This window comes from Seriola dumerili, unplaced genomic scaffold, assembly GCF_002260705.1.
Source record: "Seriola dumerili isolate Sdu_G_001 unplaced genomic scaffold, Sdu_1.0 BDQW01000450.1, whole genome shotgun sequence".
Classification (NCBI taxonomy): Eukaryota; Metazoa; Chordata; class Actinopteri; order Carangiformes; family Carangidae; genus Seriola; species Seriola dumerili.
The window spans coordinates 1,132,165-1,157,100 of NW_019174705.1; the positions used below are offsets into that span (position 1 = coordinate 1,132,165).

General features: G+C 41.0%; 2 protein-coding genes across 7 annotated transcripts in view; one reads left to right on the plus strand and one right to left on the minus strand.

Annotated features, from left to right (window-relative positions):
• The window catches only part of arhgap24 (Rho GTPase activating protein 24), a 67,293-nt gene extending 48,769 nt beyond the window's left edge, over nucleotides 1-18,524 (plus strand). Inside the window, exons 4-10 of the mRNA XM_022762880.1 lie at nucleotides 5,637-5,759; nucleotides 10,320-10,527; nucleotides 12,871-13,003; nucleotides 14,249-14,322; nucleotides 14,410-14,531; nucleotides 14,642-15,836; nucleotides 16,359-18,524. Coding sequence (XP_022618601.1) covers nucleotides 5,637-5,759; nucleotides 10,320-10,527; nucleotides 12,871-13,003; nucleotides 14,249-14,322; nucleotides 14,410-14,531; nucleotides 14,642-15,836; nucleotides 16,359-16,623 — 2,120 coding nt within the window. The 3' untranslated portion in view covers nucleotides 16,624-18,524. The remainder of the gene's footprint in view (nucleotides 1-5,636; nucleotides 5,760-10,319; nucleotides 10,528-12,870; nucleotides 13,004-14,248; nucleotides 14,323-14,409; nucleotides 14,532-14,641; nucleotides 15,837-16,358) is intronic.
• Nucleotides 18,525-18,823: 299 nt separating this feature from the next.
• Nucleotides 18,824-24,936, minus strand: part of mapk10 (mitogen-activated protein kinase 10) — a 35,965-nt gene continuing 29,852 nt past the window's right edge. For 4 of the 6 annotated variants that reach the window (XM_022762889.1, XM_022762887.1, XM_022762888.1 and 1 more), the window contains one exon: nucleotides 18,824-23,454. In XM_022762889.1, coding sequence (XP_022618610.1) covers nucleotides 23,312-23,454 — 143 coding nt within the window. In that variant the 3' untranslated portion in view covers nucleotides 18,824-23,311. Of the gene's footprint in view, nucleotides 23,460-24,936 lie in introns of all 6 variants that reach the window. The other 2 variants (XM_022762892.1, XM_022762893.1) reach the window with 2 other exon arrangements.

Genomic DNA, 24,936 nt, shown 5'->3' on the forward strand with positions numbered 1-24,936 from the left:
CTTGAAAAGCTAATATTTATTCTTCACAGGGATGTGGCTTCAGTTTTCTCTGATTATCTATTTATCTGATAGTGGAGTCAAGTCACTGATTGACCTTTACATGTCTGTGGTCAGAACACAATGCAGCATTATCTGGAAATGCTGGGTGTTTGTGAATGAGCCAAACATGATTGTCCAAACAAGTTTGCACTACAACTTTTCTATTGACTTACATAATAATGCAAATGGGACACTATTCATCCATGCGTGGAGCAGTCAACAGCCAAACTGATAACGTGCAGCTTCTAGATTTGAGTCCAACCCCTTTGCTTGAGAAATTAAGCTCTTGGGCACAAAGTGATGCTTCTGGTGCCAGTAACTCCTTGTTCCTCAGCAAGGCAAGCAACCTCTCCCAGACAACAAAACTTACTGTCTACACACAAAGACAGCCAGTATTATTTTGCTGTCAGCCTACGTGTATTGTTAGTTTATGACGTATTATAGTCCCACAACTCTGGACTTGGCTTATTGTTCAAGTCTGTGTTTCAAACAGCCTGAGAATGGTCGTCCATCCTACTGCTTTTTCCTCCATTACAGGCAATGTGCCAGGGGTATTCTGTCACTATACACCCATAACATTAATATTTATACTATAAAAATATTCATAAGGGCTAGAGAAGGCTTTCCAAATGTGTTCCTCAGTCATAGAGAAATCTGAGGAGGAGCTCCCTCAGAGGTCTTGTAATGATAGTTTTCAAGGTTTTCACCAGGAAATCGTCCGTGTGCTAAGTGTGTTTGACATTTCACCCGTCTTTATAAACCAAGTGGCAGACTCAGCCACTGTGGAAGAAAGTTGAGCATCAACAGGAAATGGCAGGAGGAACAGGAGTCTGTTGTAATGGCCATGGTATGCTGTATAATCCTGTTGCATGCTTGTTTAACAGCTTCACAACCGTTTGTTTCCTAGAGGAAATGCTGCCTCTTGCCCCTGCAAGTAATGGAAACAGAGGCTGTGCATTAAAGGCTGATTCATCTTAAATGTGGGCAGAAGCATTCCCAGGGACAGCAGGGAATCACAAATCATTTGCATGACAAATAACAGGAACAATGCTGACAGGGTGGGGATGCCGGTGACTGAAAAACCTTTGCATGCCAAATGGGCCAGTATGACTAATTGGTGTCACTGTGGAATCCCTCTGACAGATCCACTTCAGAGGTCAACACAGAGAATCAGATTGATCAGGGTTCAGTAACATGACATTTTGACCAACAGTGTAATTGAGCTTTCTGAACAAATACACTAGGGCAGGTCATAGAAAGCATTCTGAGAATTGTATGGAAAATCATTTTCTTGATACAAGAATTAGAGTAATTAAAGATTAAGATTAAAGATTAAAGATTAAAGATTAAAGATTAAAGATTAATGTGCCTATTTTGTCTTGTTGTGAGACAGAGACAGTAGTTTTTGCACTGAAAGCAGGTCCACTGACCCATCTCAGAGCCAGATGACAAACAGGTTAATGATTTGTTATTTTGCATTATGTTCGTATTAGATTTTTTTCCTGAGCAGATTTGGACCAACACTGGAAATTATGCAAAAAGCACAACAAAGTGTATTTTCAGACACCCACAGTCTAATAAATCACTGCAAAAATATCCTGCACCTGCTGGGACATGGTAACCTGAGATGTTAGTTGTGGCTAAAGAGGCAGCTTCTCTAATTAATATGAACTTGTCATCGTTATTTCCCTTTATCTATTCAAGTATGCATGTTTTTCTTAAGTATTACATTGATCACTTCTTTTGTTTTCTGTTTGTTTTTGGTCATGTTTGTCAGTGATTTACATAATCTAAATATTCAAGATGCATTCATATGCACGTTGTACAGTAAGGAGACTGTACAGATTAGTTTTGTAGTAAAAAAAAAAAAAAAAGGCAAAAGAAAAGACCAAAATAAACAAAACTAACAGAACTGTGTACCTAAAGTTTGATAGTGTATTTCTCCATTATTATCCACAAACTATTAAAATCTAATCAATCAGCCAAACCGTTGGACTGTATGTTATATTATTATGATGAACACAAGCAATGTAGCCTAGGTAGTGAAATATGAATGTAGTGACAACACATTGTAGATTTTAGTCATAAAAATATAGAATAATGTCAGTCTTACCTTTTAAATGTCTGTAGCCTTTATATAACTACCCCTGTAAAGCCTTCTGTTGGGGTGGGTCTGGGGGCTTTTTGCTTCGCACTCCAAAAAAGCTTGGACCGGCCCTGGCCGTCACTCACGGTCTCAGTGGACACACCAACAGATCGATATTCTCTTCCTCTTTGGATTAAATCGGTTATTTTATCAGCGGATGTGTGGAGCTCGTCACAGAACAAGGATTTGGGGTTAATAATCAAAACGTGAAGCGCTGTTTCGAGGGTTTTGGAGAGACGGAGCTTTCACACCGGCTTGAGAATCACTCACATGTGCGAGTAGGCAAGTGAGCTGCACATTTACCGGTGAGTGCTTCGCTTCGTTGCTGTTTTGTTGACAAACACCATGAATCCGCTGCGCGCCACAGGAAGGGGAAACATGACATGACATCGTGGATTTGAATCCATGAGCTGAAGCTTCTATGTTTTTGTCATGAATGGACAAAGTAGCACACGTCCAGATATTCATGGAGATGATGTGATAAGTTTATTGTCGATACAAACGTTGCCCTGCACGTTCACGGCTAAAGATGTGGGTGTGATTGATAAAGTTAATCGATTGTGTCTACTCCATGTGAGGTGTAATTAATGGCTCTGAGAGGAAGTCAATAGCGGGTAGTGACTAATCACTGGATCAGGGACAGAGGAAACTAGGCTACCGTTAAAATGAAGGACTTGATTTCCGCTTATCAAGATAAAGGTGAAAACTCCAGTATCTTTAATATGAGAGTTGAATTTCAGCCATGAATAATCCACTTTCACAGTTACTCCAGGCTCAATGTGGTTTAATGGATGGATGGATAATGCTTGAATGGATGATTGGTGCTGTACTGTTGTAATGATATTTTATTTATAACCACATAAGCAACATTCATCTGTTAGACCTAAACACTGTGCAACCTGTGACTTTTCAAACTCATAAACAGCAAATGACATTTCTCTGTTAATTTAAAAAAAAAACTCAAATTGATAATGGATAAACGCTGCGGCTGCTGATTATCTTAATTATCCAATAATCTGCTGATCATTTCTCAATTAACCATCTTCAAAGTCTATAAAATGTCAAAAGAATGGTGAAAATGTTCCTGTTACAATTTTACAATGCCCAAGTTTCCATCTTCAAATGCATTGTTTTGCTTACACAACAGTCAGAAACCCAAAGATATTCATCAACCAGAACCAGAGATTTGTTACAAATTAATTTTGTGTCAGTCAACTAACTGATTAATCATTTCAGCTCTAGCTTTATTATTATGATACTGACCAATAAAGGAACATGTTGAGGTTAGCACAGAGTAATATCAGTGATTCTGAAGAACACTTGATGTTGAAACTCCTCATCTTCAGCCAATAAGACAAACAAACAAGTTGCCTCATATGTAAACTTGCAGACACAAACAAACAGCTACACATACACGTCACTAAATCACTGACTCACACAGTACAGCACTTATTGCTGATGAGGAAGTGGCATTGTTTTATGGGAAAAGAATCAGTGACATGACCCTGCATATCTGCAGACGCTCCAGCTAAACCTTACAATGACTCCTCATCTGAAACCTCATTTCTGGAAGAGATATATTGTATTTTATGTGAGATCGAAACATGCAGCTGTGCTTAGGTCCATTATTGTCACAGAGTTTGCACCGCCTGTGTTTGTGAAGGGAGCTTTCAGTGGATAACACTCTGTGGACATGCTGAGTGCCACACAGGGCAAACACTGGCATCTGCTGCCTGCTAATGAGATCTCATCAAGACTGACACAGAGCATCAATCTCACTCCACCTCTCTGACACACCACAACCATACAGCTGTCATCCTACTACTTATTCATTGTTATTCCAAACTGTGCTTCTTGTAAAATTTAGGGGTTAATTCACTTTAATTGCACATAATCAAAGATGTAAATCAGTTCTCCAATTCATAATAGCAACACCGATAACAGTGACCTTAAATTTGAATCGTTTGTTGACAGCACCGAGTGCTGAGAGATGGAAACAATTAAAAGATATTGAATTAATTACACAATGAGAAATATGGATAATTGTGCATATGTAACCTACTAAGTGTCCATGGCAACATCCCATTATAGTGGCTCTAACTTCACTTCTCTTTTGGTTTGTTTTACAGACCCGTTCCAGTGAGAATATTCACTCAATAGTAAATTTCAAGTCCTTTCGGCTCCTAGTGGTGAACCTGAGCCTTTAACCTGCCCCTCATTTTCTGCTGTCTATAAATAGTATTTGTATGCAACACGCAGATCTCATCCTTGGCGACAATCAATGGAGCGGGATCCATTCATGATCAAAGTCATGAATAATTCAACCATTGTGTGACACACCGGTTGTCTGTTAATAGCTCATCTCTTCCCATAATAGAGCAGGTGCGTCCCTGTGAAATGCCATCAGTCGCTGTTTGTTTGTTTCATCCCACTAAAGCTGAAGCGGAGCTGTGCAAATGGTTCTGTTGTCATAGCAATCGCTGCAACCAGATTCGTTATGTGAAACAGGTCCACTCCAATCTGTCCGGTATCACATGACGGCAGAGTGCTCGTGGCCATTATCCACAAGTGAAATCAGGATACAGAGCCTGCCTCTAATGGAACATACACTCCTGCCCTGAGATATAAACATTTCTTTGATTTATTACTGCGGGTGAGTTAAAAGGGCAGTGTGTGTGTGCATGTGTGTGTGTATGCTTGTGTGCGTGTGTGTGTGTCCAAAATTGCCATATTTTAAGAGACTTCAGGTTAGGTTAGGTTCAAGTAAATTATCATGTCATGTAAGGACATTTAAAGTTCCCCTCCACTCAGAAATGAGTTTTACTTATTGTTACTTCACCTGGGTGTTTGACTTTCACTGTGCAGAGTGATGTATGTGCAGAGTTTGACACTAGAAGGCGGTTTTCACATTTATCTAAAGGAGTAAAGTCTGTGCTCACCTCATCTCTTGAGTTCATGGCATTTTCATACAATCATGATTTTGTGACCTCACAACTAGTGCCGGAGCTGACTGTGGTCCAATATGCAATTTACACAAATACAAGTGTAATGTGGAAACCGGAAGCCTCCAGTGCTCATACAAAATATCTTGTGTTTAGTTGTTAAACTTTTGAAATGAACATTTGCATATTCACAGAATGTGGATTTTTTAAACATCTTTTATGAGGGAGCAGGAGCAGATGTAATATCAAGAATTTTATATTGAGGTTACCCAAACTATTATCCCAAGCATGTCTGGAAATTAGGTCTAGAGGGAATCTTTAACTTTTTAAAATGTTTTTCAGTCCCATAAATCTTGTTTTAATTTGAAGTAATCAGATGGGCAGAACGCTCTACAATTCTCTCATGTGGAAGACGGTTTGTTTCCCAGCAAGATTTTGGCCACTAGGGAGACTTCATTATGTAGAGGATGTATTAATCATCTCTGTTTCTCTCTCCATCATGTGAACAGGGGGAGACAGAGAGCGGATGACAGCCAACCATGAGACCTACCTTCTTATGGCCAGCACCCAGAATGACATGGAGGATTGGGTGAAGACAATCCGCAGGGTCATCTGGGCACCTTTTGGTGGAGGTCAGTATACACACAACCGCAACCAGACGCAGTGCTGCTCAGAGGGCGTATTGTAAGGCGCTCAATCGACAATCACCACTCTTCGGCAGAAGAGAAAACTTACAAATAGGCCCTTTAACTAAAGACTAAAAGCACAAACTTAAGTTGCCTTGCGCACAGTGACAATAGTGTGACCTATAATAAGTGTGGTCCACAGTAAAAAATGAGCAGGTACAATGCTGCATTTATAGACAATAAAGCCAAAAATGCATGTGTACATTACCTTTCTGTACTACTGTGATTACATATCACAGGTTTTACTTCTTTAAATAGAGGACTATAAGAAATAGTTGATATAAGAAAGAGTTTGTTGGCAGGTAAAGCAACAGGTTGCCTCTTTTTTTTCTTCCTCCAAGTTTCATTCCACATGGCAGTGTCCTGCCACACGCCGGCTGCATCACCACAATACCTGACTTCATAATGCACAGACAGGTTTAGTCGTTTGAACATTTCCTTCCTCTTTTAAAACCAGTATCCTTGAAACTCCTCTCTCATGTTGCATGTCATCGTCCTCCATGTTTGTTTTTGCTTCCCATCCTGCCTCTACATGCTAATAAACAAAGGAAATTAATGTGGTAAAATCAATTACGTGTTTCAAATAAACCTTCAAACAATGGCGATGTAGTCATCGTCAAATAAACAGTGATTCATAGCTGAGGTGCATGATGTTGTAATTGTTCTCATGACGTTGTTCCTGACTTCGGTGGCATCAGTGTGTTGATCGCTGAATCCCCCGCTGCGCCGCTGTGGCTTGTTATTGACCGTGCTGGCAGACATTGGCCTACATTGTGTACGAGCAGGGCACAAGTGCGGCATTTGTGAGCGGACGGGCAGTTGAGGCAGCTCTGGGTGACACAGTGAATAGATGAGGCAGAGCTGGCCCCTCTGTTTTCAGTGCAGGGAGTTTGATGTCTATTGCAGTTGACTGCTCTTGAAAAGGACGAGCCATTTGTCAAAGATGCCACAAGAAAGGTGGCTCCACGTTGGAGCGGAGCCTGGCTTTCTCTGTCTCACACACACATATATGAAGAGCACACACACACACACACACACACACACACACACACACACACACACACACACACACACACACACACACACTCTCATATTCCAGCCTTTCACATTTTGCAGTAGCAGCAGAGACCATCTGAGCCCTGATTGGCCCTGAAGTGGGATTCTGTTCAGAGAGTGACAGACAGGGAGGGAGCTCCCAAAGCCAAGCCCCTGTGTGTGACCCACACAAGAGCTTGGAGCCCCTAACAGTTTGCTGTCATGTTTGCTGTAATGTGGCGCTGAATGCCATGATGCTGAATTAATTACAGGCCTTCTTGTACAAACAGTTGGACAGGGGAGAGCTTGAAGCCAGACCTTTGAGAAATGTGCAGCTGTGGCCTCTCCATCTGGATCTTTGGAGATTTATTTCATGGTAATTACCAGCTTGTTTATCTGTAACTTGGGAAAGAGCTGACATTTTAAATTGAAGCGCTTTGACTGTTGTTGCTGTTGGATTGATACTGTGTAAGAAATTAAAAAGGCAAATTTAAACTCGAAATTAAAACACTGCAGTGCCCCATTTGAGTTTGTTTTATTATGAAGGTCACGCATTTTACAGCTTAGATTGAGAATTCCCAGACTGTTTCATTCATTTTTTGTCTAATAATTGGGGTGCAGTGAAATTCAGTAATGGCAGAGGTCATGATAATAATTTCCACACATCAGCTCAACCAACCAGAGACACATTTTTTTGTCAGTTTGGAGAAAACCTTCTGTACACAGTCTTCTCTCTTTGGCATGTGTTGTATCCGTTTCAGTCTCGCTCCCAAACCATTTAATTTAGTTTAAGAAGTGAAAAAAGCAAAGCTAAAAGTATGTGATGGTTAAATGTTATTTAGTTATGGATTGGACATGTGTAAACCAGACATGAGCTGAATTGAATCAGAGCTAATATGAGCCTTAAAGTAGAGTAGAAAAGTTCTTTAGCATAATATCAAGGTTTGTCAAACTCGTGTTGAGTGAGTGATACTTGAGGTTAGATGGTGTTTACCTGCGATATATATTCTGCCTCTGAGTCCCAAATTGAAACACTCTGTTCCTTAGAGCTGCGATATCACGCTGGTTGAACTGAACTGAGTAATTCCCATTTCTAATTATGTCGTGTTTCATGATTTCAAAGTGATAGCAAGCTTTTAGGAAGATGAAAATGAGCCCAGTGGATTTCATATTCAGTAGTTGTCTATAAATATGTCATGATCAGAATGATCTCCCTGCAAATATTTATACACCCTTAAGCCCCTGGGCTTCACTTTGATTGTGTTCTGGTAAATTTAACGTCAGAGTTATTTACCATGAATAACATCTGTCTGCACTACTGTGAAGAATTTGTCATATTTTGCAAGATATCTCATGATCCAATGGCTTTCCAGGTTGCATGGTTTAATATTAATATTTGTTCTGTCTGTTCTCATCTCCAAAATAGCAGTGATCTCGTCTTCTTCTAGTGTGCTCTGGTGGAGAACTTATTATTCTTGCTTGAGATACACAGCATAGGTTTTTTCTGTGTCAGTGTATAGTTTGAGACACACTAAAACAGCTAAGGTTGTTTTGCTCCGCTGTAGTTCGCTATGAATGTTTTATCTTAACATTAAGCAAAGCAAGGAATTATTTAAGGAACGTTCATCCAACTGTACCACAGAAGAAGAAGCAAAGACAAGGAAATTTAGAAAGGAATAGTCTGTGTTGTGTCTGGAGCTCTCTCTCTATGTGTGTGTGTGAGTGCTGAAGGAACCTGTTGAGCGCCTGCAGAGTGGAGGTCTCACTCTCACAGCATGTGCCAAAGCCTCTGTGGTTTGTGGTACGACCCAGTCCAAGTGGGAGCCGCAAACACGCATATAAACACATGCACAGCCAGTGTATAAGCCGGTTCACACACAACACTTACACATGTGACCCGGGAAAACATTCCTAAACTCATGACCAGAACGTCTGGAGGGATGACCTCGTTTTCATTCAGTCACTTTTTTCTCGTTTGTTCTCTGATGCTCTTTTCAACATGTGTGTGAGGATATTCATCCGTCTTCACTCTGCGGCGCGGCTCGACTTATCTGCATTTCACTCTGATCCATCTAAGATTTGGAAAATGGATACACAGCTTCAAACGTTTCTTGGGAATTTGTGACTGTTTACTGTTTTGTCTTATTTGGGTTGCTGTAAAGATCGAATTGGAAACGTCCCCAAAGTGACTGACCCAGAGGAGAAAGAAGAGAACGCAAGACTCCGCTGTTCACTTCTGAGCAGCTTGTTTTCAAATGAGAGATGATTTACTCAGAGATGGAAATGAGGACAGTTTGACCTGCTATCCAACCCATGCATCTCTTTCATTTCTGCATTGATTATCTGCTTTCTGTCATAACTGCAAAAAAAGAAAAAAAAACTGAGGCTGGTTCTTGGAAAATGCCAGAATGCAGGCGCTTTAAATTCTGCACCTCTGCTATGTTATCTTATCACAAATTTATTAATAGGCATTTCTTCCGGAAGCTTACAAGGTGTGTCAGTGTCAAGAGGGGTGAGTGTGACAACAACTGATACAAACATGTGTTAGTTTAAGTCTGGCTCTTTTAATGAAGCCGTGTTGAAGCATTTGCATTTCTTTACCAGGGAAGCCACATTCTGAATTGATCAAATATTGTGTAATGTTCATATTTAGCACCAGTTGTTTTTAAGCTGTCGCATGCTGTGTCAAATGTTGTCAAGAGCACGAGGATCCCGGTAAGCTCAGTCGAATTCAGTCACCGTGCGGTACCTTGTTGTACCACGTGTGTGCATGTGTGTGGGTAGCCTCTGTCTGTATCTAGAGACCGGAAAAGTATGCAGATCCAAATCTCTCAGGAAGGCTGCCTTAATCCCCTCTTGTGTTGCGTCCACATGAGACAGCTACAAATGGAAATCAGCCCCCTCCCCTTTTTTTTTTTTTTTTTTTTTTTACAGCGACTGCCTCAGACAAAAGGCGAGAGTTGCTCAGCAGGAAGTTAGAGATTTGATCATCAGACTAAGGCTTTGTGGGTGTACATATTTTTTGCTTGGACTGTCTGGCCGACCTTATCATAAATCTTTTTCAATCGATTTAACTGCTCCCTTTGATGTGCCTCGAGCTGTAGATGGTATGCTAATGCTTTTTTTCTCTTTTGTAATTCCTTAAAAAAAAAGCCCCTTTCACTTTGGGAGAGAAAGTTAAAGAATGTAGGACATTAAACAGTATGAATATTTCAAAAGAAAAAATACAACTAATTAGCTGTAAAGAACCACATTATATACATCTTTGCTGTGTTGAAGTCACTGTGTTAAGAGCTTATTCTCCCATTGAGATGTGACTGTTCTACAGTTTGTGTCAAAATAAAAGCTTGGTCGTTATGAATAAATGTTCAAATATGGAGTGAAAACAGAATCGCCCGATGCTGATTTGTTGTAGCCATTGCTATTTATCAATCTTGTACCAGTATTAAGTGTTTTTGTCTTGTGTTTCAGGGATCTTTGGTCAGAAGCTGGAGGAGACGGTGCGGTATGAACGCCGGTTTGGGAACAAGCTCGCCCCTATGCTGGTAGAGCAGTGTGTGGATTTCATTCGGCAGTGGGGCCTTCAGGAAGAAGGTCTATTCAGGCTGCCCGGACAGGCCAACCTGGTCAAAGAGCTGCAGGATGCCTTCGACTGTGGAGAAAAACCCTCTTTTGATTGGTAAGGAAACGTGGTTGGATTTCCTCAGTGCATTTTACTGTGAAGCTGATATGTTGAGATTGTTGACGCGTCAAATTCTGCACCTCTTGGACCACACGGGCGCTCCCGGTGGACTGGATCGAAAGTTTACAGAAGTACAAAGAATTAAAAGTGAGTGAGTTTGGGTTTAGATGTATCTAGTTTGCAACCTGTGTCACACAACAAAGACATTGGGAAGGATCCACTGTGACAAAATTTAAATCTGGCTCCAAATTTAAAGGTAAAAGCATAAAAATCACAAAAGGAAAGCATGTTTTCAATTTAATCTTAATGTCAGATTTGCATACATCTTCTGCTCATCATTATCGAACATGATGTTTAATCTGTCTATACTCATTTTACTTGTGTTCCTGCCAACGTTCTCCAGGACCTGTGCTGTGATTAACTGACAGATAGTTATGGAGGCTTTGTCTTTATCACACTGAAGGGTAAGAGCTGGTAAATGTGGGAGAAAATAAATTTTTTTGTGAAAGCTCCGTCCACATTTTACCTCTTCCGAGCAGCGCAGCATTGTAAAAGCAGTGATCTAATGTCTTTCTCACAGCAGATACTTTATATGTCAAAGCAGGAAAATGTTACATGTGGTTAATAAGGCTAATAACGATGACGGCATTAGATTTAGTTTTGTTAGTTATGGGATGCTGCATTCGCTGACTCAGTGAAACACATGAAACTGATCAGTCGTTCATGTTTATCATTTCCACCTGTGCTTCTCCTGCTGTGACAACTCAGTGTGTTTACGGAGAAAAAGGCCTGTGTTTGTCACGTGCTCAGAAGAGTAGAAACATCTTGGGTGGATATTTCTTAACGAATACCAAACTACTCAATTTGATTTGAGTAGAACAGATCTTCTACAATAAGTCGATCAAATTTTAAATCAATCAGTAAAGCATTTTAAGCCTTTGGTTAGCGTCTCTCTGTTTACTCTGCACCAGCAGTAGAGAGAAGACTTGTGTCTGGATTGCACATCCTTTCCTTCAAAAAAGAGTTATTGAAGAGGGGCAAAGAAGCTATTATTGATTATCCGTTAGCTTGCTAACTGACAGCAAGCTAATGGGACAATAAGCTCGGTTGCTAGTGGGACACTAAGTTCAGTTTAATTGTGAGATGTATTTGCACCATCAACTCCTGTCTCATAAACTGTCTTAAAACCATGAAACATTCATTCTCCAACGGGGGGGGGGGGGGGGGGTTCAATAAAAGTGAGTGGTGCAACAAGGCTAACAAGCTACAAGCCATTACAGTGTTATTTATTTTACTGGTGTTTACGTGTCCCAGGGTTATTTGTGTTATTTATGTCATGACCTTGTACCTTGATCCCTGGAAAAACGATACTTTTATTATGCCTGACAGAAATTCATGGTAAAAATGACAATGAACAGATTTGATTTCATTTGATACATTAATCATCAGTCAAAGTTCAGCACTCTCAAGATGGTCAAAGTTCACTAGAGTTGAACCTGACATGCAAAATCTGCGTGGATTTGATTTCCAGATACAGTACTTGTGTAAAACAAAAAAAAAGGCTAAATTGTGAAGAGGAGACAAGATGTTCAGTAAATCCTCCGCGATCCAAAAAAAAAAGAAGAAATGTTGTGTGTAGGTGGTGGCACCGAGAGACTGAGAGCTGTGACAGTCTTCATCCATTTCTCACACTGACAGAGAAATGCATTAGTGATGGAACATGCTGCCTCTTCCTCCCTGTTTCCCTCCCACCCACCACTCCCACCATACCTCCCCCGATACCTCCCCCGATGACCATAAATAAAACCTAGATAGAACTGTCGGCAACCCGTCTATAGCTACATCAACATCTCGCCACTGGCTAGAAACACTGGACACAGCATCACACTCAGAAGTACTCTGGCTTTAACACAACTCACGTCATGTAATGAGAACAACTGCACTTTCAGATTTTTCTCCCTAACTGTCTCTACTCTTGGTGATTCCCTCACCAGCTTTGTGCCCTCCTGCCTCATTAGCGTCTCTCAGCCTACAGTGGGAATCCTCTTGCCTCTTGGCAGATCATCCAAGCCACCCCAGTCTTCTTGTTGTTCCCTCTGTCACTCAATTTTTTTTTTTTTTTTACCTTGCTGCCTCTCTGTTCTTATGTCCCGTTTGCTTGCTGTGTGGTATTTACATTATCATTTCTTCTGATTCCATCCGTTTCCTGTTGCACTCTTCTTGCAGGAGGCGTCACGGTGATTTGTGTTGTGTGTGTCCATGCCATGCAGCCATAATAAATTATAACCTCAACCCTTCACCCTGTTTCTGTTTCTGTCTCTGTCTTGTCTTTCTTCACAGTAACACTGATGTGCATACAGTAGCTTCTCTACTGAAGCTGTATCTCAGAGAGCTGCCGGAGCCCGTCGTCCCCTTTCACAAGTATGATGAGTTCCTGGCGTCCGCCAAGCTCCTCAGCAAGGATGATGAAATGGTGAGGAGGAGCACTTGATGAGTTTCTATTGACCAACAAATTGAGTTTCACTCACTTTATTCCTCCAGGTGAAGTTTAAAGTCTGATTCATGAACAGAAGGCAGCGCTGAAAAGCTGTCGCATGAATCTATCACAGTCCTGTTTTGTGGCATTAAAGCTTCACAGCCCGGTTATCCACGGTCAGCTCTGCTGTCTCAACAATGACTTTGTTGTGCCTGTCTCTACTTCTAACATCTAAATAGGATTTATCTCACACCATAAAGCACAGCTGACAGCAGAGGACCATTCCCCTGCTTCCTCACAAAGCATTTTTCCCCCATTTTCACTTGAGAGTCCAAGTTTGTGCCTTTGTGCGTATGCACGAGCGTGGGTGTGTTCTTTTATGCAAGTTCAGAAACATGTTTTAACGCCTCAAGTGTAGATTAGAGCTGCCCCGTCTTTTAAACCTCCTGGGACTTTGAAATGGAGAAGGGACACAGTGAGCAGAATATTTCTAATTCTAATATTTGGTTTAAACATTGTTTGTTTCTGCAGCTGTTAGGACTGAATTGAAGTCTCACAAAGTGTGTCTGTGGATTGCCACTGGGTTTTTGGTTCAGAGTAATCCTGTGAGACTCACTTGTGAATGATGATACATAAATATAGAAATTCTATAAATCACCATATTGTTTAATTTGTTGTTCAATTTCATTTTTCATCTCTTTGATTAGTGTTTTGCATTCATTTTTTTGCATTTTTTTTGCACACATATAGAGGTTTTTCATTCGTGAAATTACAGAATTAGTAAAAAGAAATGACACATTGATTCTTATAATAGTTGTTAAACTCCTCATAAAGACACCTGAGGTTCCTTTTATGCAGAGATGTCAGATATTCTCATTAATTCTAAAAAAAAGAAAATCATTGCTTTCATAAAACCTTTTAATGAGTCTGATGAAACTCTGAGAGAACCATGTTGCAGTGTTAATAAAAGGTCCTTTATCATATTTTTCATGGGTTAAGTGTGCAGTCGCTACCACAGACACTTGTGGTTTATTTCTTTGGCTTAACGTTCATCTCCAACAGCTCTAGCTCCGTACACACTGTGTACAAAGCTTTTCACCTTATTTCTTTTATTCTTTATCTGGTCTTTGGGTGTAATTGTTATATTTGATAAGGTGTAAATTACACTTCATATCTTATGATATGAATTGATATGAATTATTGATCTGATGTTGCCTAAAAAAAAGTGTCCGTCATCTGCAGGGTATGAAGGAGCTGAGACGGCTTGTGGAAAGTCTACCTCCAGTCAACTACAACCTTCTTAAGTACATCTGCAGGTACTGATTTATTGTTAAAGTGCATCACATTTCAAAGTGTGACCATTATTGAACAGTGAAACATTGAAGGTATGTTCGTGTTTCTAGATTTTTAGATGAAGTCCAGTCGTATTCAGGAGTGAATAAAATGAGCGTTCAGAACTTGGCCACAGTCTTTGGTCCAAATATCTTGAGGCCGAAGGTTGAGGATCCAGTAGCCATTATGGAAGGTCAGTATTCAAGCCAGTTATGTAGACACATCTTGTTTTCTGACGTTTCGTTTTGATGCTGAACTCATCTCAAATGATAAAGATAATGATGTGCGGTCTCATGTTGTCAGGTACTGTTCTGGTCCAGCAGCTCATGGCCTTTTTGATTGGCCGCCACGATGTGCTATTCCCTCACAATGAGGACAGCCCCACTGCCCTCGAGCTGGTCAACAACAACAACATTGAACTACCGCGGCGACAAGCCACCACAACTACCTCCGCCATCACCACAGTATCTCAGAACGCCGAGAACAACAACACACAGGTGGTCCGGCAGTGTGTCTGGGAAGCACCCGAGTCTCCCTTGCACCGCCAACACGTAGACAACAGTGGCTCCCCGCGGCCATCAAGCCCTCGCAATGGGGTGGTAGGACGCTTTGACATCACCCGTAGTCCTCCGCTGACTGTTAAAAAGAACCCGGCGTTCAGTAAAGGCAGCGGGATTGTTACAAACGGCTCCTTCAGCTCCTCGTCCTCCTCAGATCCCAATCAAGACAAGAGCCAGACTCTGACTGGAGGTGGGAGTTTACCAGTGCGGCGCAGTGGGACGCTCAAAGGCTCAGGCACAAAAATGGGCACCAGTGGTGTGGCAGGCGGAAGCAACACTGGAGGGAATGGGACTGGAGTTGTGCGTATGGGCATTTCAGGGACTGATGCGGTCACAGGGAGTCCAAACGGCCGTAATGGCCTTTGGGTACCAAACGGCTGCGTCACATTACGGGTGAACAATAAAACACGCGACTGCTCTAATGGGGAACAAACAACCAATCAGAATCGTCTGTCCACATATGATAATGTCCAGTTAAACCACCAGAACCTGCAGCTGCAGAACCAGATCACCAACACGTGTCTGAACAGCAGCTGTGAGGACAAACAGAGCGTGGACAGCGCCACCTGGTCCACCTCCTCCTGTGAAATCTCTCTTCCTGACAACTCCACTTCCTGTCGTTCCTCCACCACAACCTGCCCCGAGCAGGACTTCTATGGAGGACACTATGAAGACTTGGATGGACCAGCACAGGATAATGAACCTCCTCAGTCTATTGGAGGAGGAGGAGGAGGAGAGGGGGAGGGCAGGAGCATCAACAGGGAAGGTGGAGGAGACGGAGCAGGGAGGAGCAGTCGGAGCACCAGCAGTAGTGATAATAGTGACGGCTTCATGGTTGGTAATGGACCCGGAAGCCACAGCGCTCTGCACAGCTTAGTGGCCAGTCTCAAACAGGAGATGCACAAGCAGAAGACTGAGTATGAGGCCAGGATAAAGAGGTAAATGAAGAGCATGAAAAATTCGATCTACATGTGATCTTTATATCTGTTAAGAAAAACATAAGTGAATACATACCCTCATACAATTCATACAATTCATCCACATGGCTAAATTTGAAAAAATAATCTTGTTTGTAATAGTGAGCGATTATTTTGATTACAGCCTGTGTTTAACAGTTGCTTAGGAATCATTTAGGAAGAATATTGCCAAAAAATAAAAAACAGGGAGGCAGATTAAGTTAGCTAAGGTACTGACATTTAGCTCCAGCTTCATATTAAAGGTCCCATATTGTACATATTTTATAAAGTGAGATTTCCATGTCTTTTTTGATTATAAAGCAGCTCTAGGTTCTATATTAATACTGTGAAAATATCAAAGTGCTCAGTCCACAGAGAAAAGCACATAGCCTGTATTCAGTAACTGAGCCTTAAAATGAGCCGTCGGGACTTCTGTAACTTTGTTATGTCACAAGACCACAATGCCATGCCCCTTTTCTTAATCCTGTGTAACCTCCTTTGCAGCTTGGAGCAGCGCAACCTGGAGCTGGAGACAGAAATGGTGAGCCTCCACGAGGAGCTGGACCAGGAGAGGAAGAAGTACACCATGGCGGAGATCAAGCTGCGCAATGCAGAGCGCGCCAAGGACGATGCCGAGCGCAGAAATCAGATGCTGCAGAAAGAGATGGAACAGTTTTTCTCCACATTCAGTGACCTCACGGCGACTGGCAACGCCACAGCCGCCGACCCCCGCCGACCAGATCGTAACAACACCATCTGGATACAGTGAGGAGAAGCCAGGGAGTTGGGGCTGAAATGTTAGGGAAGACTGGAAATTGTTAATTATATGATGTGAACATTACGCGGGCTCCAAACAGGATTTGGCTGCTGGTTGTAAAAAGCAAGTTGGAAAGGTTAACGGCATGTTGTAATTTAAGAAATAGGTGGTGTACGGCTAATGCAAGCCACCTGTATAAATGTAGACATCACCTGGAGTGATGTCAGAGTGACATTATCTGTAAATACAGCATTATTTAAACAGTTTTCAGACTCTCTCCAACCTACTTAGAAACTGTTGTGGTACGCACTCATCCGACTTGGAAGTGGAGTAAAGGGACAGGACACCATAGTCTATGATGATATACAGTACTACTTTTATTTTATATTAGCTCCTAGAGTCAGATCGGGAAGGTAAAACATTTAAAAAGGTTGTTCAGCAAAAAAAAAAAACAAAACAATAAAATACCGACCTTGGACCTGAAAACAGCTGAAGACCATGCCAAAACTCCTCCCTATCTTAATTCACTTTTAAAATCTAACCAAAAAAATATGTTGTTGTTCCATGTAATTCTGTATCTGCTCATGTACATAGAGGGAGACAGTGCAGAAGAACACAGCATCATATGTATGTAAAGAGAAATGAAAGTAGTAATTAAATGTTTATCTGATATTTAAGCAAAGTTATCAATGTGTGATATTTTATATTAAGACTTTTTTCCTTGCACTTACATGTTTGTTTCGTGTCTCATCAAGGTGGTACTGAATGTCCTGTCGGTCAATGTGTGTATCATTTAAATCGGACAATATACTGTATATGTGCCTGTGCTTCTGTGCTGTTACATTTACCCCATGACCAAAAAAAAAAGAGCCTGTACTGTAAATATTTTATAGATAATTGTAAACACTACTTGTTAGTCTGTACTGTGGTTTGAAGCGTATTCAGATGGATATGGCACGTATTATGAATGGATACTGATTGAAGAATGTTTTGTAGCTTGTAAAAAATAAATTTGCACGATGACGACTTGCACGATGGGTCATTGGCGTAAATCCCAGATAAAATTTTAAAAAATGCCTGTTCATAATTTCAGGTGACAAAATGTACTCCCCCCATTAACAGATGTGCAGCTGGCATTGTTCTGTGAATGCTCTTGGGAAATACAGCTTAGAGTCTGTGTCTGAGCATATGAGATGCCAGTTTTAAAAATACTCTCCTGTGGTTTAGCACAGAATAAGCTGCAGCTACATCAGAGTTGTGCTTTTGGGTCATAACTGTGAAAAGAAAAGTGGGGGGATTACTGCATCAAGAGTGTCAACATTGAAAAAAACTGGTTGCTAAATTCAGTCACAAGTGGTTTGCGCATGATGGTGCATGAGTCCATGAGGGTCGGTGTGCAACAAGTGAATGTCTATAAAGTGACTGCATATCGATAAAGTCTTTATGAGTGTATTTATTTAGCTTCAAACCAAATGTCTACACACAATGTGGATTTGCAAATGGGTACAAAACAGGACACATCTGAATACAGACCAGGACCAGACTTGTCTCCAAAGGAGTTTATGTGTGCATGTGCGCACAGGCCTGCTACTGGCTACTTTTCCTCTGGAGACCAGGTCCCATTTAAACCTGCTGCTGGTCATTGCAGGACATCTGGAATGTGAACATGGAGAGGGGGAAAAAAGTGCCTGAGCAACTGAAGGAGGGAGGGGAGTCTGTGCTTCTCATTTTGCACCCTTCACCGGGAAATAATAGGCTTAAGCCAAGCTGACAGTGTCACCTCATTCTGTGAATTCCACACAAAAGAGCAGATTATGGACATGGCAAGAGGGAGAGGAAGAGTGTGATGGCGGAATATTTTGATGACAAGATACTTGATACACAAAGGAACTTTGAAAAATGACTTAATATGAATAAAGATGCATTTTCATGTGAGTCTCCCTCTCTACTTTTTGGAGTCTGTTTTTCCAATGCTGCAACATTTTTATATTAAACACATGGAGAAGATACAGAATTTGGCTGATGACTAATCAAATTCATTGAGTCTATTGAGGCCAGAAATACATAATATGGCCACATTGCAAATTTCCCTCTGTGGGATTAACAAATCTCCTTTTATCTTATCTTGTCCCACAGTATAAATCAAACACCCCAGGTAAAAGAAAAAGCTACTCCGTTATCCAAGATCAAAGGTTTTGTTTATTTTCAATCACATACATATACTATTTTTACATACACAGTTCCTTTAAAATGTTGTGTTTACAGTAACAGCTTCCAGTAATTTTTTTTTCTTTTTCTTTTGCATTTGTTTTCACTTTATTTGAAACGCTATAGCCTGAAGCTTTAAGATCAGCGTGAAACAGATACAATTTATTTGTTTATTTTATTTTTATTTTTTTCAACCTGACAATGTCAAAAAGAATGATTCATTAAAACAGCACGGAGTAAAAGAAACAAGAGAGAAGGAATCATAAAAGAATTGAAGAACAACATCACCTGATTCAGATGAGCTATACAGGGTTTCATCATTGTAGAGTTCCACATTTAAGACTCGCATCACCTGACCCTTGCAGTAGCTTGCCTCCCTGTCTGAGTGCAATAGTGTTTATTGCATTGTTGGATTGTTGTTATTTACAATATGACTTGAAAGAAAGAGGTGAGATTCAGTAAGCTGGGGATCACAAGTACCGAGCCCAAAGATTTTAATGTTGGCACAACTGAGTACAAGATGTAATCCTAACTTTCACATTGGCAATAATATTGTGGCTGAATGACAAGTCAGTCATCTTCATGTTACAGATAAATGGCTAACAGACGTGAATGTGGCTAATCCTGAATCCACATTGACCACGTTTAGTCGCTTGTGACAAAAATTAGGAACAGGATTGGTAGTTGACACATTTCTAAATTCTAAGTTAATGTGACCGAAAACATAAATACACACGTGAACTACTTTCAAACACATGACTGTACTGATCGACATTCTTCAAACTCAGTCACACAAAATCCATGATCTTGTACTGAAATAATGTACCGTAGAATTATTTGCCCAGATGCCAGATCACGTCTTCTAATTAAACCTTACAGACAGTTTGAGTTGAATGCTGGTTAATTTAATCACACACTCACATACACACTCACACACACACACACACACACTGATGAGCAGAGCAGCAATGTCGTGTGTAATTGTGAAACCATTCATTTCTACATTCAGTGCTGACAACCCAGCTGCTTCTGTGTTAGAGTCGTCTCTACTTTCAAACAGGACCAAAAGCACCTTTTTATTATAACAGAATTGTCTGGAGGGATATCTTATAAAAAAGATCCAAAGTTCACATTCAGAAAAAGAAAAAAAAAATACATTAATTGTTTCAGTTTTTGTACTCAGTGTCCAGAACATGTAAAAGATACTAAAAAGAAGAGTGTAGTAGCTGGGATGGTTAAAAATGCCCTGTAGAAAAACTGCAACAGTATTGTGGGTATTTGTGGAGTATAGGAGCCGATTCAAACATTAGACCCCTTTGTGAGAAATTCATCTTAACATTTTCAAAAGACAAAAAAACAAAAAACAAAAGAAAGAAAAAAAAAAACCAAAAGAATTTAAAGTTGCACCCTGTTTTGAAAGATTGCCCTGGCCAGACCCTGAACAGAAAGCCAAGCTAGCCATAGCTTATTCTGGAGACGCCGCCCTCAAGTTACCCTCTTCGCTCCGTGAAGGTACTGTAAGTCTGTGTGTGGTTCACTGTACACAAGCCACAGGCAGAATGAGTGTTAACAAAGTAGCTGTTTTGAAGTTATGTACATGAGTTTTTCGGAGGGATTTTGAGACATGCGAGAAGAGAGCCGCTGTGCTGCAGCTGCCCATACAGAGATACAGTAAGATGAACAGTGATGTGAGCACATCTGTTTTAACAGCGTCACCACTGAGAACCTTTATTTTAACCGGTGAACATATGAGCCATGCAATTTCCGTAAGGAGGAAATATGGTGATATTCATAGAGATTATTGTAAATGGTGTTTTGACACACAGATGTTGTTTCATTAAGAGACAGTGCAAGAATCCTTGAGTGTGCCTTTGATTTCTGTATATTGTCAGTTATAGTGTCGAGTGACAAGACACTACAAAACAGGTAATCCAGTCTTTGATGCAAACTATGCATACAATAGAGAGTGATCTATTTGTGTTGTTCACAGCTCACAGTTCCCAGAAGGTCTTCCCATCCACCAGCAGAGATCATTACTGTGAAAATTATTTCTCTGCTTGTAAAATATGATTTCATAACCCAGCACTCTGTCAGTGGTTCCTTAAACAGTCCATAAACCCACAAACCTGTATGGAAACATGAAATATGGCAGTGGAAACCAAAATAATGAGAATGTCTTCTTTTATTCCAGTAAAACTAATGATGAACACAGTATACACAAATAAACAAGTGACAGGTCGACTGCCTGGTTTCCAGTTAGAGTGCATTTTATCTAAAGCTGTAGCAACACCTTAATTGCAATCAACCATTGCATATTGCAGCTCAAAGTCTTGCTGTGAATAGTGAAAATATTATATTATGGGATAGATATTGGATGGAATATGTTCCTGGTGCGCAATACTGTCTCGCCTGATTCCAGTCTGCCAAACATACTGTACACCTTCTTTTTTTTCTTTTTTTTTTAAATTAAAAAGCAATGGTTTTTCACAATCAAAAGTTAGATGTTACTTAGCAGGCTGTAACCTGACAGTGTGAATGAGACAAAGAGTGCACTACAGCTGCCAAGCCTTTGCAAAGTTCAGTGCAAACAATGCTTGTTAAGTGTTTGTGTTAGTGTCCCAGTTTTGAGGAAATCTAGTCACCCTGTTTTATAAAGACTGATGAGATTTCACAGGAGAAATGAAAAGCAAAATTGAATCAAAAGGTAGAATGGCAGAAAACCTTTTATCATGTGAAAGAAAACAACAGATTTGTCTTAAGCCACGAAACAAGACACTGGCTAACATCTGGCCAGAGTGTTTTGCTTCGTTTCCACCAGGGATTTGGTGGTTTGGGGACACAGGTAGTTTTAAGGCAGAAAAAGAAGAAGCAGAGGAAAAAAAAAAAGAACAAAAAAGTAAATAAGATATCTGCACCTGCAATGCTTCATTCCAAAAGGCACTTGCCATATTCAGGTTCCATCTATGAAAATAAATAAATCAATAAATAACTCTTCCAGCTAAGAAATAGAACATAACTGATAGGTGGCCTCTGTCCGGTTCCCTTTTTATTCATTTTCATAACAAACACACAGCACATGATGTGAACTGATGTGCGTGAATTTACGTCAGAAGAAAACAAGTCATCGCTACGAGGTTAACACTCACCAACCGCCCTTTAACTACAGACTGTTTACTTGTATCTCCTTCTGAAAGTGTTCAATGTGTCAGAGTCAAATAAATAAGAATAGTCTCCTTGTGGTTACACCACAGTGAAATAGACCAACCTCCTGTGCCTATGAGGAGTTAATGGTACACAATGACATGCAGGAGTGGTGGAGGAGTGGTGGAGGGACCAATCATACACTGCCAGGGGAAATAAAAGGGACATTACAAACAAATCAGACTACATGTAATCACATGAAGTCTGAGCACAATCAAAATAATTTATCTCTGAGTGTAATGACCCTTTAAGTCCCAAACCCAGCCCTGACATTTACCAATGTCTTAATGGCTTGCCTGTGGTTCACAAACACACACACACACATACACACACACACTCACACTCACACGTCCTATCCTGTGACCAGACCCCCTCCGTGTCTGGAGTTGAGTTAGTTTACATCATATATAAACAAAAGTCTCTATACAGACTCATTTTAGCATACAGTTGAGATTAGCATTGTTTTAAATCTAACCATGCAGGACTACAGCAATAGGCAGGGGCAACTGAGGTGGGAAGCGGTGATGTGGCAAGGTGCGCTAGTCAGAAAAAAAACTCCCAGTGTACTGGCCGTCAGTCCCGCTCTGTGTGCCCTTCAGCTGTACAGAATTACATTATTTACAAGTGTTGCAGGGAGCACCGCTCGGGTGAGAGAGACTACACATCCCTGCAGAAGAACCACATAAAAACACGCAAATCAGGCAACCTTACATTGGGGGATCGTGTTTGGTGGGGATGATTGGGGCGGGGGGGTCTAAGGCAAAGCCTTGAGGTTAAAATACAGCAGTGTCAGTACATAAGGACTGGGGAGGAGAGGGGAGGGGGAGGAATGAAGCTTGTATTGTACAGTAATAATGAGCAAAGATGGCAGCCCACCTTGCCACAGTGATTGGAGCATAAGTAATTTGTAAGGAATTGGGAGACCAGCAGCCAGCCAATATGCACTTTGCAGGAGATGCAAGTCTAAGCATTTGGTCGTTGTGTTTGGATGCCATATACAAGATATTTGGGGTAATATAAGCAAAGCAACTAGAGAATCATTAACATATATCTCAGCTCATTTACTTCAGTTTAAATACCACTGCTGTTTTTGAATGACAATGCACAGGCTTTAGATTTCATCATTTCAGATTCTGTGTTTCCATAACTCATGTTTTTGCTCTTAATATATTAATTTTGATCTTTACTCTTTTTTTTCTTTTTTTTTCCTTTTTTTTGTATTTGCAGTTGGTCATTTCGGTCGCGTTCTTCACCTTCGGAAGAACATGGGGTTGCGCAGGCAGGCGGCTAGTCACCTGCAACACCCCAGGGGTCCTGCAGAGGTCTCCAGGCTGCTGTCAGTGTCTGAGGCCAGGGTCTGGTCGGTGGACATGGAGGAGATGTCGTTGATAGAGGAGGAGGGAGGGAGGCTCTCGCTGCTGTTCACGGCTGCACCTGTGCTAAGGGAATCAACAGCAGCAGGGGGTTACAACGTAAAGGAGTCCCGTTCAAGAAATACAGCCAGAAGAGATCATTTAACAAGTGCACACAGAGGGTATAGTGAGAGACATCAACGACATTAACAACAGCTGTGGGACACCACAATCACAGTGTGTCTATATGAGACAAAGGTAATTAAAGTTTGGCTCCAGTGGGTTCCACAGGAAAGATCATCAAAGGCTGCAGTGTTTCAAAAATCCATAAGTGTGTCTTGGTATGACTGTATTTGTGATTTATGTATCATAAAATTGTCTGCTATGGTTGGACATAGTGGAAAGCAAACTTCATTTTGCTCAGGCTTTCACCCTTTTTTTTGAAAAAAATCAATCCAATTTTCCTATATTGATCTTGTTTCAAAGTCAAAGGTGGAAGCAGCCGGCAGTAAACTTTTTGAGATCTCATTTAAGAGCTATTAATTCAGCCTGCTAGCTGTGGACGAGCACACAAGGCTGTTAATCTCCATTTTCATACAGAGGGATCAGAAGGTGTAAAGGAACCACACGAGTCATCCTCCCAGCACTTGGTCAGCACTTTCATTAAATCCTCCTGCTCTCCACAATAACTTTATGAACAAATCAATAGAAACACGGGCAGTCTGCTTCTGCCACAGGATTTGAAAGAGTAAAGCCTGATTAAAAAGGATAAAGGATGTGGAAAATAAGGGTGCTGCCAACATGAAGACATCGCTACAACAACTACTTCTACTTCCAAGCATACCAGTAGTCCCATAATTTGTGCAGAGGGCATGTGCAGTACAGTGAGGCAACTCATGAATCTGCTGTTTGTGTGTCTGTTCTCTGTGGGAGGTAATTGCTTAATGGAGGCTGGTGGGCACTTCAGCTGACCCAAAATAAAGCGGAGAACAAATCAGGATTAATGGCTGGCATCAATTCCAGCAGTCACTGCACTTGTAGGTTTACTTACAGTAAATACATCAGGAATATCTGTTAAGGTCGGCATGCAGGAGGGGAGAATAATTCTACATCTTGAAAAATGACCTCAGCATAAACCACACTGGTAGTTGTAAAAAGATTGCAAAAATGGAGGATTAATTACGGTTTTAAATCCTAAATTAATTAAAACTAATCTTTGGAGAAACTCTGTGATGTGGGATTATAATTCGTGTGGTGCGTAATAATAATAGTAGGGCATTAAATCTCCAACACCCAGCACATGGATGTGGTAACCCCAGAGAGCTCCAGGACCTGTGTGGTTCTGACTCAGGCATCATGTGTGTGCGCTCTCAGCTCTTCTGTTGTCCTGCTGCAGTAAAACACTGCCGTCTGCAGCTCCTGCACTGCACTGCGTCGGCTGCACTCAGCATCAGACACCAGGCCAGCCCATCAGTTTAATTACAAGTGGACGGGAAGTAGAAGAAATATGGAGCTCGTGAATTTGTTTGAGACAGAGTGATACAGACACGGTGAGGAAGAGGAG